Source organism: Bos grunniens, chromosome 27 (genome assembly GCF_055505025.1).
Source record: "Bos grunniens cultivar Pamir isolate PY7600 chromosome 27, Bosgru_T2T1.0, whole genome shotgun sequence".
Taxonomy (NCBI): Eukaryota; Metazoa; Chordata; class Mammalia; order Artiodactyla; family Bovidae; genus Bos; species Bos grunniens.
Window position 1 is genome coordinate 18,124,733 of NC_141191.1, and position 14,892 is coordinate 18,139,624.

At 43.8% G+C, this 14,892-nt stretch overlaps 1 protein-coding gene across 9 annotated transcripts in view; it reads right to left on the minus strand.

Annotated features, from left to right (window-relative positions):
• Positions 1-307: 307 nt before the first annotated feature.
• The window catches only part of FAT1 (FAT atypical cadherin 1), a 125,998-nt gene continuing 111,413 nt past the window's right edge, over positions 308-14,892 (minus strand). For 4 of the 9 annotated variants that reach the window (XM_086380148.1, XM_086380150.1, XM_086380149.1 and 1 more), the window contains 9 exons: positions 14,661-14,792; positions 13,583-13,740; positions 11,987-12,449; positions 11,151-11,304; positions 10,892-11,002; positions 8,592-9,223; positions 7,781-7,918; positions 2,792-2,827; positions 308-1,790 (listed from right to left, as the gene is read on the minus strand). In XM_086380148.1, the coding sequence (XP_086236274.1) occupies positions 1,162-1,790; positions 2,792-2,827; positions 7,781-7,918; positions 8,592-9,223; positions 10,892-11,002; positions 11,151-11,304; positions 11,987-12,449; positions 13,583-13,740; positions 14,661-14,792 (2,453 nt within the window). In that variant the 3' untranslated portion in view covers positions 308-1,161. Of the gene's footprint in view, positions 1,791-2,791; positions 2,828-7,241; positions 7,295-7,780; positions 7,919-8,591; positions 9,224-10,891; positions 11,003-11,150; positions 11,305-11,986; positions 12,450-13,582; positions 13,741-14,660; positions 14,793-14,892 lie in introns of all 9 variants that reach the window. The other 5 variants (XR_015156156.1, XR_015156155.1, XM_086380153.1 and 2 more) reach the window with 5 other exon arrangements.

Here is a 14,892-nt window from a genome sequence, read left to right on the forward strand (position 1 = left end):
TAATAGCAATAAAATAATGTATAAGAAAAAAATTTTTAAATGTTAGAAAATGTTTATTATGAGTGCTTAAAAAAAAAAGTGCTATTCCTCTATACCTATAGTTTTGAGCGGTATCACGTGGCCATATACTGCCACCTAGTGGCAACATCTGTAAGTACAGTCTGGTTTTGATAGCTGGGAGAGACTTTTCACATTTAAGCCAAAAAAGCTATCCCTCTATGTCCATCCACCCTTCTTTCTCAATTCATTAACCGAATCCTGAACAGGAGTATAAATACGGAGGAAAAAACAGGCAGCAAAGCTAAAGTATTTTATTAATAATTTATTGTCAGTAAGAAAGACTGGTTAATGGTAGTTTTCAGTAAAAACCTTTACAAGACCTTGCATCACAAATATACAGACACTATAAAAATTGTGTCATGGTGGTTTTGGTTCTAAACGATTCTGCAGAAGGTCCTCATTACACTTTCCAATAATGAAAAATGTTTATAATCCTAAAATACAGCAACCCATTTATTTAAGACATGTTCATGGATCAGATCTGTCCTCATCCTATGTACAGCTGGAAATGAATGACTATACTGAAATGTATGAATGAAATGTCCTACTTCAGCTGAAAAGGACAGAGTGAAACCCTGGTTATATTAAAAAAAAAAAAAAATCAGGGTGCTAGGTAAATGACACGAACACCACCAAAATCCGGTCAAAAACAAAATGCACGAAGTTATCTTGAAAATCTAGGGGAAAACTATGAAAAATCAAATCTGTACATAAAATTTACAAAAAAAAAAGGAAAATTAAAATAATCAAATCTATATAAATACATGAATCATGCTAACGAGAGAGAGGAGAGCTGATTTTCGCTTCATTGTTTTAACACGGGACAAATGTAAATACAAAAAAAAATAAAGTCTGGAAATGGTGCGGCAGACGTCAACCGCATCCGACAACAGTAGGTCAGGACACTGGCGATGGCGGACAGGTCAGGAGGCGCGGGTGGGGGTTCAGTGCAGCCATGCCCGGGGGCGGCTCCCCAGAAGAAGGGGCGCAAGCGCTGCTGCAGAGAACGGTGCAGGGCAGGGCATCCGCTGCAGGGATCGCTCTAGGTTCGCTGGGGTTCAGGCACTTGGGGGGGTGGGGGCGGGGGGCGAGTCTGCGGGGTCAGACCTCCGTGTGCTGCTGCGAGTCCAGCGGAGGGACCGTCACCTCCTCGAAGGGGCCGTCGTCTCCGCTCTCGTAGTCACTCATCATGACCTCCGACTCGGCTTCGCAGCAAGCAGACACGTCGGAGCAGGACGCCGTGGAGGCGTACACCGACAGCGGCAGGCTTTCCACGGCGGGGGCTTCAAAGGTCCTGGGGTACCCCGCAGGGTAGGGGGCGTAGGGTTCTCTGCGGGCGCTGCCGTCGCCAGCGCCGGCTTTCTGAGGTTCGGACAGGTCCACGGCATAGAAGCTGGGCAGGTACTGGTTCGGGTGGAACCTCTGCCGGCCTCGGGAGGCGGAGCCCGGGCTCCCCGCGGCCGGCGCGTCCCTGGGCGGGTGTATGGATTCGAACTGGTCGCTGAACTCGGGGGGCAGGGGCGGGAGCTCGTCCGCGCCGGGGAAGTCCTCTGGAGGGGGCGGAAAGTCACTCTCGATGTCGTAGCCTCCGGGGTAATAGTCCGTATCGATGGCGTTGGGATCGGCAGAGTACAGGGGGGTCTGCTCGTCGATTACCTCGTAATTGGGGAATTCCTGGATGTCCGGCAGAGGAACGCTGGGCATCCAATCCGACGTATCCCAGTGATACCCTTGTTGGAAAAGAAAACCAGATGTCAACGTGTTTTCCTCCCCAGCGTGTGCCCCGCGGCAAAGGGCCCAGTGTATGCAGCACGCACAGGCGCAAAGGCATCCGTCCCGCGCACCGAGGGCCACCATCGGGGGAAGCCTCGGTCCCTGCTTTGACCCCCTCCCCTCCCGCGCCGCTTCTGAGACCCTCTATGAGTTAGGCTCTGCTCCTGAAATGAGGACTTACAGTTTTAGGTAAGTACCTAACTTTCAAAGAAACGTTAAGTTTTTAACAGAAGCAGCAGTATGCTAGCGCCTAGAGGACATGCACTTTTCTTCAAACGATTCCAATCATCCTTTCAGCTTCCTGCAGTCATTGAAAACCCTCTGCCCTCTATGAAGAAGAGTGTTAGTTCAGCCTTAGGACCTTGATAAAGAAATTTTGTCCTTGCAGAAAGGCGGCTCAAGAATGTCACCTGATCTGCACTACTTGTCATTAAAAAAAGATACCAACGAATGTGTCTTTCAGATAATAAAAGTAATCACTTAGCATGCAAAATTTTAAAAATAAATTTCCTTTAGAATGTCATAAACTTAATGTTACAATTGTACTATTTTCCATGAGTCCTCAGAAAGACAATAAATTATATTAATTTAGTAACACAGCAAAGCATGCCTCAAAATCAAATGAAAGGCAATTAAACATTGACAAATGTAATACAATTTTTGATAAACTACAGTAATTTTGTTTCTTTAAAAAGGACTAAGGGTCATTTTCAACTATATAAAGGTATAATTATTAAAAAAAAAAAAAAACCCTTCCAATTTGGGGGTAGCCCCCCACCCCAGGATTTTTGAAATCCTTTGGCAGCCAGTGAAGGTGAGGCAGGCACATTTAGAATGCAGGCCGCGAACGAGGAGGCAGCAGTTACGGTGCAGACACGTGCAGCAAGTCAGCACTGGGTCAAGTCTCCGCCCATGTGTTTAGTGAAAAATGAATGAACAACTGGCATGCATAAGTCACCTCTTGATTTGCTGAGGTCAGGAGCAGCCAAAGACTCTTTTGGTTGCAGAGTAGAGAGAAAAGAAAACACTTGTAATTAAAAGAGAAAGACGGCTGAAAAGGCAATAAAGATAAGTCCATAACACAATATAAACTGTTTTATTAAGGCCCAGCCAGCCATGTACTGTGCCTTCTATGCCATTATCTACGAAAATCCCAAATGGTGAGAAATTTGTGTAGCACAAATAAAATGGGACGTGGGAGTGGAGGGAGAAGATGAGGGATGATGAACTAGGGATGTGGCCAGGAAATTCGGGCAGGATTTTACTTTCCCTTGTTTCTGTTAAGCTACTCCTGAAAACACAAAATTTTGTGAGGAGTAATTGAAATGGAGTCTATAAGGCTCTAATAAAATGTAAACTGATAAGGAATTTAAATAACCCCCTCATGTTACTGAGAAAGATTATAAAATCATTTTTTTTTCCTAACGCTGGGTAACATCAGGTTGCTTAGGTGATAATGCAAAATACATAAGCTATAGCTACATGACAGACACAAAGTTTACGGCACAATATAGCCTTCACATGTCCGTAATTCAGAGAAACCACAAACACACTTAGATACTGATGAACAGCTAAGAGAAAACCTCACCAGACCTTGCCCTGGGTGAACATGATTTTATATTCACATTGTCCACCTTTCCTTAGAGACACCATCAGCTGACCTTAACCCTGAGCCCACCCAAATCTGTCTGGCCTCTCCCTCTCCTGGAGTCCTTGTTTTGCACACAGAACTCTGCATGGGGCAAAGTCAACGTGAATCACGTGACCGCAGGGCAGGCTGCTTACCCTGGCTAAGCTTCAGGCTCTTCTCTTCGAAATGGAGGTGGAAATCCCTTAGTTATTATGAGGATTAAATCACATAATGTAGGTCAAGCACTAACCATTGACTATCATTGTAATTCTTATTGTGAAATAAATGACAAGTAATTTTCTAAAGTAGACCCATGCTTTCTGTGCATTCAATGATGCTCTTGAAAACCCAGTGATAAAGTAACTTGGAACAAATAAGATTTGGTTGACGGTTCTCTTCTAGGAATTTAAATCAAAAACTGAAAAAATTGTTGTGATTTCTAAAACATGAGTAAGCCAGTATTTAGCTAACATTTACCTCTGGAACTATTCTAAAAAGCCTGCTAAAAATGTGGTAGTTTCTTTCCAAAAAGAGGATTGACAACTTCTGTTTACTAAACAGCCATTCCATTATTCTTAGTTTTCCATTTTAAACTCAATTTATATTTAATATGTCAAAGACATTTTTCAATGAAAGAGATTACCATGAAAGAACTATTCGAATTCTGTTTCTTTAAACTCAGTCAATATATTATATAAATATTAGGGTTCCATCATGGGAGAACTAAGGTTCAGTAGACAAAATATAGATCCCCTTCTGATACACCAAGTGAAGACAAGGTAACTTCCTGGAAACTAAGTGTAAGACTCGCCAGTAACCGAAATGAGTAAGCTGCACCCATCAAACTTGGCTTGAAACCATCCTTCTCTTACCCATGTCTCAGCAAACCTATTTGTTGTCCCAGCAGAAAGGATTCCCTAAGCTTCGTGGGCCCCAGTGGTCTAGGCCAGTGGTTCTCCAAGTGTGGTTCTTAAATCAGCAACATCAGAATCAACTGGGGGCTGGCTTGTTAGAAATGTGCATTCTCAGGGCCCCAACCAGATTTGCTCAATCAGAAATCTTGGAGTTAAGGCCTAACGATTAAGCTTTTCACAAGCCCTACAGTGATCTGATTTCTAGTCTGAAAATACCTGTGCACTTTGCATGTGATAGCTTGAATTCCAGTGCACTGATGGAGGGCTAATTTGAAATAATTTAAGGCAGGAATTTCTTAAAATTTTGAACAGATAAAGCTTCCTAGAAAATGATTTTTACTCAACCAAATATAAAAATATTGCCCTCTATCATGTTCTACAATTTTCCTCAACCATACCAGGGAAAATACAAAAGGGAAGACTCAGGTATAGGCAATTATAAAAGCTGTGTTATACTTAGTTTTACTCCTATTCACACGAAGAGAATTTTCTATATTAAAACATTTTTTTAGATAGAATTACTTTTAATTTCTTCATACTGTTCCATGTAAAGGCAGTTGTCAAGACCCTATGGGTGACTTCTGGCAACTGTGTAAATTCACTGTGAACCACAAAAAAGTAACAAAGACCACAGACATAGGTAACATACGTAACATACATACATAATGATATTTTGTAATACCTCTGGATTATGAATGGACACACCTGCATAGCATAAAAGTATTCAACCTCTTCAGAACCATCACATAAGGACTTTGTACAACACTACAACAGCAAAAGCACACCACTCCAGGGACAGTCACTGTGAACACGAACACAGAACACACACACAACTATACCTTCTTCAGTCACCATGTCAACGACAGCATTGACAAGGTGTATTACAGTCACTATGGAAGCTTGTGAAAAGGCACAAGAGCAGTAAATTAGAAAGACCTTCAGTGAGTCAGGAACCTGCATTAAATATGATGTCTGCATACTATACAGTTTCTACCTCATAGTTTAATGACGTAAATACTCGAAACATAGCTATATAATTATGTATGATCTTTGCACTTGTTCCTTATATGTCTCAGGTTTTTCCAATCAAGTTATATATTTGTTATCATTAATCAAAGGAATAAAGAGTAACCATATTATACTGTAATTTAGGAAAATAACTTTCAGCCATAAATTTGTTTTACAATTACAATTATGAATCAAGTCAGGACACAACAACCCTGATTTTAACATCCCATGGGCAAAAGCTTTCACATTCAAAGAGTCAAATACTTGGCTAAGCCAATTTTCTAGGTCCATTTAATACACTCATACATTGTTTGCAGGAAAAAAATTAAGAGCTGCATAATAAGGTAAAATATGCAATATGAATACAAAAATGGCTTTGTATCTGTTCTCTGTACTCCCACCCCAATTTTCCTGTCTCTGCAGACGAGTTAACAGCTGGTGAGCTAACATACCAGCAGAGAAACGCAGACTGTCTGCCTGGCTGTTTCCTGTGTAAATCCCCTTTTCATTCCTGTATCAAACTGTTTCAAAGTATTTATGCCAAGATAAATAAGTGTGCATGTAACAGGCAGAAGGATGGCCCTCTGAAAAGGCCACATCCTCGCCCTGGGAACAAGTTACCATCCTTGGCCAAAGGGACTTTGCTAATGTGATGAAGTTAAAGAGCCTGAGATGAAGAGACTCCCCTGCATGATCTGTGCAGCCCCCATGTAATGGCAAGAGTTCTTAAGGGGAGAAACTTTCCCAGCTGTGGTTGGAGAGCTAGGACTGCAGCAGACAGACCGGTGAGGAGCAGTGCTGCTGTCTTTGACAGATGGGAGTCCATGAGCCATGGAATGTGGGGAGGTTCTAGAAGCTGGAAAAGGTACAGGACAGGGTCTCTCCTCTGGCGTCTCCAGAAAGGAGACAGTCCTGCTGATATCTTAATTTCAGCCTGCTGAGACAAGCGTCACACTTCTAAACTGCAGACCTATAACAAATCTATCTTGTCTTAAGCCACTATGTAATCTATTACAACAGCCTTAGAAAACTAGAAATATGACTTAAATATACTCTTAATACAGGCTTCAAATTTATGATTCATAATGATTAAAATTATGATAAAGATTAAAATAAAGACACTCCTGGATAATATATTTTTTCTCACCTTGTATTATCTGGCAATTAATTTTCATAACTAGTTTGACCATAGCTTACTAAAAGTATCTAAGACTATTAAGAAGAATGATGTTTCAGTTAAAAGAAAAAAAAACCTAGGAAAAAAAAGAAAATACTGGCAAAATTCTGAGATTTATGAAGAGCATTTAAGGACAAAGATATAAATGATTATGTAAACTGGCAACTCTATAATGTTTTAGAATTAAACCTAATGAAAGAAAGAATTCTACTTTGTTGTTGGTTTGATAAGCAGAGCTCTGTCCAAATACTTTATCGCTAAATAATAAACACTGTTGCACCTTCATATCATATATAACATGCTTGAAATGACTCAGGAATGAATAGAACATACATATGGCCATCCTTAGTTTCGAAATGGTCTCTGCAGTGTATTATGGACTACCTACTCTGGGTTTACAAACAATCAAATAATTATTAGTGGGTTATTTCCTTCTATCAATAAACTGTTTACACATGGCATTTTTATGCAAAAAAATTACAATCAAACTAATTCTGACATTCAAAAATTTCCACTAAAAACTCACTTTATTGGGTTTCTGGATACTGACAGTTTTCTCTACTGGTATGTGCTAATATGGTAAAGCTGCTTATCAACGCCATTCACCCTCAAAGAAACAAAACTGGCAGCAAAGATCCCACTGTCAAACCTTCTTCATTAGAAATATAATCCAACTTACTAGCAATCTCTTAAACTGCGCTCTCAGTCAGTACGCTCTGATCCAAATGGGAGCTGAGGCCGCAAAGGAGTCGGTGGGGAGAGACAAATAGAACCTTGTAACAATCACAGGTGCTGCTCAAGTTGCCCATGTCAGACTATCGCATCTCCTCTTAGGGCCGTGGGGGTGCGAGCGTGTGTGCAACGCAGGTGTGCTCAAGGAAGCTGGTACGAGGTGTTTTTTTTTTAAAAATCCACATAACTTCTATAGCATTCACTGTCACGGAAGAAAGGTCGCTGCAGAACTAACCCATCAGACAGAGCTTATCTTTCAATCAGTTACGTTTTCTTTCTTAGTATGACCAGTCACTACCGTTCCAATTCCTAAGCATGAAGGATGTTTGCAACATTGTCCCCGGCGGATGTTCATGCAAGGCTGTGTAACTGTGGTCTGACGTGAGTGTGAAGACCGTCTGAGATGGAATCAGCGACTATGTCCCTGTCCTGTGTCACATGAGTGGGGCTGCGGACGGTGAGCACTGCGGATGCGTGTTTACTCACCATTGTCATCGCAAGACTCCGACTGGAAGGAGCTCAGGGAGTGCACTTCGGACAGGCTTTCCCGGGCGCTGTACGGCTGAGATGGCTTCTCCTCCAACGGCTTTTTGGAGAGACAAGGATCAAGATCCACTACTTTAGCTAAAAGGAGATGACAGACAAAAGAGTTACATGCCATGAAGGCAGGAGACTCTCTTTTCTTCCCTGCTGTATCCTGACCCGTGGACTGCCTGGGATTTATTCAATGAAAGAACATTGAAAGAAAAAGAAAAGAAAAGAAACATCTCCAAAACAGAACAAGATACTAAATACAAAACCTACAAATACAGCTTGCAGACTCATAAGAATAGAAATTCTCAATAAACCGGCCTGTGGGGGAGACTATCAGACAACATGGGGAATTAAAATTTTATTTGAAAATGGTAATATATAGCTTTTTCTAGGCATCCAATAGACGTCAGGCCACTTAAATATTGTCGCTTCTTCCAGCCACATCTGAGAAAAAAAAAAAATCCTATCATGCAAATGCCCTCCCAATTTTTCGTCATAAAAATCCCCCCACCAATTAGAGTTGAGAATCCAGATCAATTACAAAAACAAAATGATCTTTCCAGATGAATGGAACACAACTAGATTCAATTCCTAAATTAAAGCAACATCGTGGCCACAGTGCTCGGTCAGAGATGCGAAGCCAGGAAAAGGTTCCCAGTCGTACCAGAGCTCTGTGGAGTCTGGGCACGTTCATCACTAACAAAGATGCTACACTGCCGCGAGGTCAGAGACATTTTATCGAAAAGAAGAAAACCATTCTTACTATCATAGTCGAAGTCCCAGCTAGGTTTCTGGATGGAATCGCTGTCAGAAGGAGAGTTTGAAGGCGGCGGGGGAGGCAGGTTTGGGGCCACGCTGCAGACGGCCACAGCTTTCCGGTGTCCATGCATGGACTCGGGGTTGAAGGTGCTGAACTCTGGGTGCTCGGGTATAGCTGACCCTTCAAATGAGTTGCGGTCAAGGTTGTTTCGAGAGTCACTGGGAATGCTTGGGGTGTAGGAGATGGGCCGCACAGGCACCTGGGGTGGTATGTCGGAGTAAATGTTCTTATTCAGCTTGGAATCGAAATACGGTCTTTGCAAGAAAGCCGCGCTGGGTCCCAAGTGTTTGTCCTCGGGTTCGGGCTGGGGTTTCTTCTTCCGACTGATCATCTTGCGGCAGAAGACGAACACCAGCACCAGCAGAAAGATGCCTGTGATGAAGACGACGATGCCGATCCCCTCGGCCAGGCCGATGTTCCAGGGGGTCGACACGTACTGGTTGGGGGCCACGTCTTCGCAGTGTTTCCCCTTGTACTCGTGGCTGCAGTTGCAGTGGTAGGAGCCGTGCGTGTTCTCACAGAGGGCCCCGTTCCGGCAGGGGTTGCCAGCACATTCGTCCACGTCGCTCTGACACCTGCCGAGATAGCCCAGGGTTAGGAGAGGCCTTGGCAGCATCATAGAGACTAAAGGCTATTCATCCCTTCCTAGTTAAGACTCAGCCAACACTGACCGGGGCTTCCCAGGTGGCACTAATGGTAAAGAACCCACCTGCCAGCGCAGGAGACACGGGTTCCATCCCTGGCTGGGGAAGATCCCCTGGAGGAGGGCATGGCAGCCCACTCCAGTATTCTTGCCTGGAGCATCCCATGGACAGAGGAACCTGGCAGGCTATAGTCCATGGGGTCGCAGAGTCAGACACGACTGAAGTGACTTAGCAACACTGACCCAGACGTAGAACAGCCAAAACACACTATCAACAATAACTACACAAAAATCCTTCGTGGAGGAATGACTCGTTTGAGTTTACACCCTGTACACCTGAGAGATAAACATGTCACGTCAATGTTTAGCTGCCATTTTTCTAAGGATTCAACAGACGACTGACTCAAACTCATTGGCTAAACGTCAGTCTGTCTCTATTTCTGATCCAGAGATTTAGACAAGTGCATGCTAATAAATGTATTCCAAGAGGGCTGGATTAAATTTCTCCAATAACTTTCCCACAGGGGACTATGACTGCTCCATACAGCATGTGAAAGGCCAGAAAACTCTCTGTTTTTCATTTTTAGATGTTTCTCCATGTTGAAAACCCTCCTTAGCTCCTCACCCTTACAGAATCGCCCACAGGAAAGTCCCCTCAAGCCCCCTCCTCCCCTCCCCTTCCCAGTGGGCATCTCTGGCACCTGTGTGGGTCCTCCCGTCACCGCTCAAACCCTTCCTCCTCTAACAAAATGCATCCTCCTCTAACACCCCTATACTCACCTGGCATTACAATTTTGATTACTGGGACATTTTTGTCAACTATATTGAGTACTGACTAAGATACAAGTAGATTAATGAATGAAAACCACGTGACTGACGGTGAAATTCAGAATTACTACGAGAACAAAACGTTATGTGAATCCCTGCAGGCAGGTCACACTTCAAGCCTTCTAACAAAAGGGGCAGGTGAAGGCTTTTCTAGATGTATAGCACTAGGCACTTGTATGTAACAAGCACCAAGTTTTTAAACTGAACCTGGGGGAAAGTCTAAGGTGAAATGGTCCCTGGAACTGAAAACCATTTCATTCAAAGTCGACAAGAGGCATCTTTAGTGCCTCATATTCTTCATCAAAAATAATGATCACCTCTCAGACTATGCAAGGCTCACAAAAGATACCTAAAGAGTTGAGAAATGTTTTAGATGCTACATAAACAATGAAAAAAAAGTCATCTATCTTATAGATAGGTAACAACCCCATGAGCATCTGTTTTTAAAAAAAACAATCTTACTGTTTCCAGTTACTTCCTGCAAGTACCCATATGTTCCTTGTTTATAAATAACATTTTTAAAATATAGAAGCATTTTATATTCAAAGCATATAGTACTCCAAGCATTATATCATGTTCACTTGTTCAGTATTTTTTTTTTTCAATATTTTTTTTTAAAGAATGAAAAGATAAATTATACAAAGAGTCACCATGAGCTCTGAATTCAAATTCTAAAGCAACACAGTCCAAATTACTGAAGTTTTGTCGCATCTGCCAATCACTGTGACCCTACAGAGAGCTGCAAACACAGATCTTGAAAGAAGTCAGTTACCTTTCTCCCCTAAAACCTGAGTCACACTGACAGACAGCACCATCCAAACTGTCAAAACACGTTCCGCCGTTTTTACAAGGTTCATCTTTGCAGTAGGGGCTGAGCTGGCACCTGAAGGACAAGGGAAAAGTAAGCATAAAAACCCAGTGTTTTTTCTGTACCTACAGGAGCAAGTGAATGTGGACACTGCACGCACACACGACGACACCGGAAGTGCGACTGCTGCAGTGAGTGATGGAGTCTGGGCAAACCTACGCACCTCTGACCAGAGTACAGTCCTCTGCACTGGCAGATGAAGTCTCCGTTGTCCACAATGCAGGTGCCGCCGTACAGGCAGGGGTTGGAGGAACACGGGTTGACGCTCACCTCGCAGTAGGTCCCAACGTACAAGGTATTGCATTTGCAGTAATAACCTAAACCGGCAAACGGGAACCCAAAGTACTATCACTCAGTAACTCAGAAAGAGAAGTCTCAGGGTATTGGTTTTTACGTTTAAGTGAAAATTTGGCTCTCTAAGACTTGTAAATCCTATTCGATCCCCTATACCCTCTGGGCACAAAGCTGTCTGCATTACCAAACCTTTCACCGCTGGTATCAACAAATACGAAGGACTGAAGAGGGAACTCGTGACTCGATCAAGGTCATCCTAACTTACCCAAGGGGGCCCAAGGCCTTCTGGAAAACCACACTCCCACCTCCATCTCGAGTGAGCAAGGCTGGCAGGCCCCTCACTGGGCCGGCGGGTAAAAGGAGGCTTAGGGAGAACTATGTGGAACCAATTCCAACCCCCTGGTTGGAGTCCTTATGGCTGGAAAGGCATTCAGGGTCAGCCGTGGTTTCCTGAGGCTAGAGTGCAGAATGACACACGTCTGGAAACGCAATGTAGTGAGGCCACTGCTCAGTGGGAGAGAAACTGACCCCTCCAGCCACTCCCAGGATGAACCCTAAACCCAGCTCCACTCGAGCTTCTCTTACACCGGCTGCAGTATGTGACCAAACTGCACACGAAGAAGAAAAGCAGAAACGCTGGGAGGCCTCGCCCCAGTGCACACACGTGGACGGATCACTTAGGGGAGGCTCTGGTGTGAGGCTTACCTCCTGTCGGGGCGGGGTGGCAGACGCCCCCGTTCTGGCAGGGGCTGCTCGAGCAGTCCTCCGTCGCCGTCAGCAAGCACCCGGGAGACACATCCACCGACTCCTCAATGTGTGCGTAGCTCCTGGGTCTGTTGTTTAAGGGCAGCTCCTGCCCGTTCAGGTAAATGGAGTCCATGCAGCCCCGGAAACCATTGCCCACCTGGGGGCTCCGTCCGTGCCGCGAGCCCTGCTGGCGGACGTGGCCCCCAAAATACACATGGCTGTCGAGGTTGAGGGTTTTCAGTGTCCCCGGGGCTGTGCCCGAGGCGGTGTGGACCTGATCCAGAACCAGCCTGGCGTAGTTCCCGTTCACCTCCAGGGACACGGCGTGCCACAGCCCGTCGTTGACCTGGATGCTCTGCACCGAGACAATGCCGGGGCCGCTGCCACAGTCGAACTTGTACTGCAGCCTCCCGTTGTGGATCTGCGACAGAGACAATCACTGTGCGTGTTATTCTCGCGGAATCGTCGAGCCCAGCCTCGGATCACGCGTCTAAAGGAGGGGCTGGGTCTGCCGCCTGAAGGCAGCAAGTAGGGATGAAAGGGAAAGTCGCTTAGTTGTGTCCGACTCTTTGGCAGAGTAGCCTGCCAGGCTTCTCTGTCCATGGAATTCTCCAGGCAAGAAATATTGGAGAAGGTAGCTTTTCCCTTCTCCAGGGGATCTTCCTGACTCGGGGATCGAACCCAGGTCTCCCGCAATGCAGGCAGATTCTTTACCAGCTGAGCTACCAGGGAAACCCAAGGCCTCACATTTAAGTACCATAGAACACGTGCTTCTTGGTTTACTGTACAAATAATAAAAACAGGCCTCTCAGGGATATCAAAGTTCCAACTACGTAACCTAAAGGCATTGTGTAAGTGACTGACAACTGCTAACCGAACAACAGAAGAGCATCAGATTTTGTTTAAAGCCAAAAACGAATCACTCTTGATTAAAAAAAAAAGAGAGAAGGTAAGCTGATCATCTCTTCAAGTGTATGTAGGACCTTTCCATAAACTCTCCATATTAGTAAGATTAATATCAGAGTTTGAATGTAATGGTCATAAGAACCTGAAAATGTTTGTAAAAAACAGAAATAAATGTCTATGTTGCTGCTGCTGCTGCTAAGTCGTTTCAGTCGTGTCCGACTGACTCTGTGCGACCCCATAGACAGCAGCCCACCAGGCTCCCCCGTTCCTGGGATTCTCGAAGCAAGAATACTGGAGTGGGTTGCCATTTCCTTCTCCAATGCATAAAAGTGAAAAGTGAAAGTGAAGTCGCTCAGTCGTGTCTGACTCTTAGCAACCCCATGGACTTCAGCCTACCATTTTCCAGGCAAGAGTACTGGAGTGGGTTGCCATTGCCTTCTCCGAATGTCTATGTTACTGTAGAGCAAAAACAGCCTTTCATCCCACAGAACTTATGTGTTGGTATCAATGAATCATTTAAAGGAAGAACTCAATCATTTCATGTAGCTTATCTTATTCTTTTAAAAAATGGGCCATCTGAATATACAATGGAATTTATACTTTTAAAGTCTCCCACAAGCTCAGATACAAATATGCACAAACACTCACCTCCAAGATGCTGTAGTCGGTCCCTCGAGCATACATGACAACCGCGTGGGCAGAGTACGTTCGAAGCCTCATGGTCAGCTTCATCTCTAACTTGTTTTCATTCTCCATTAGACGATATTTCACAAAGCTGTTTCCAGTAAATGTTACGGATGCACTCCCTGGGAATCACAAAGAGAAGAAATAAATCAGAACAAGTTTAAGCATATTTATATGTTATCGCACCACCACCATGCCCCAATTCAAGTTTTGGATCTAAGATTTTACAGTATAAAATTCAACTCAATGGGAAATGTCTATTTGTTTCAAAAACAGCAACAGCAAAACTGGATCTCCATTTGCAGCGAATAAGTCAGACTACTGTAAAACACAGAGAAATGAATTCTAAGATAAATAAGAGATCCACATATGAAATATCCATTAAAAAATCATTAGAAAACAATTTAGAAAAATACGTAGCCTCAAGGTGGTTTGCCAAATGTTCTCAAGCAAGACGTAAAACAATTCATATTTTACAAAAACGATGAAACCAGAATCAATCCAGAGATGAAAACTATTTTGTAAAATTAATCACAAATGAGAAAATAAAAATTAAACAAAAGACCAGTGACAGACAGACAGTGGGGTCTGTTAACACGTAAATAATGTTAATGCTCAAAATTATACAGAGTTCCATCCATTAAAAATGAGAAACAGACAAATAATCCATACAATCGAGCAGACAGCATGAATTGGCCAATCCCTGAAGAGGAAGTGCTACCAGGCCATGAACAAATGAAAAGACAACTTTCACAAGTAGCCATAAAAACGGCAATTTAAATAGTTAGATGTCATTTCATCCCTGGTGGCTCAGATGGGAAAGAATCTGCCTGCAGTTCAGAAGACCTGAATTCGATCCCTGATTAGGAAATATCGCCTGGAGAAAGAAATGGCAACCCACTTCAGTATTCTTGCCTGGAGAATCCCATGGACAGAGGAGCCTGGGGGGCTACAGTCCATGGGGTCGCAAAGGGTCAGACACGACTGAGGGACTAACACTTTTACAATTTTTCCCTCTTTTATTCTTAATTGAACCTCTCACCTGGGCACTGACCAGACTTGCCACCTGGACAGATGCAGGTATAGGTCTCCTCTCTGGGGTCAGTGACACATTCCGATCCTTCAGGGCACGGATTGTCTTCACATCCATGATGTACAAGTGGGCATTTTCCTTCTTTGTTAAAAAAAAAAGAGGGGAGAGGGAGAGCTAATGAACAGGAATTTCAAGAAAACAGATCTTTACTGTGTCACCATCGAAGGCTGTGACATGAAGC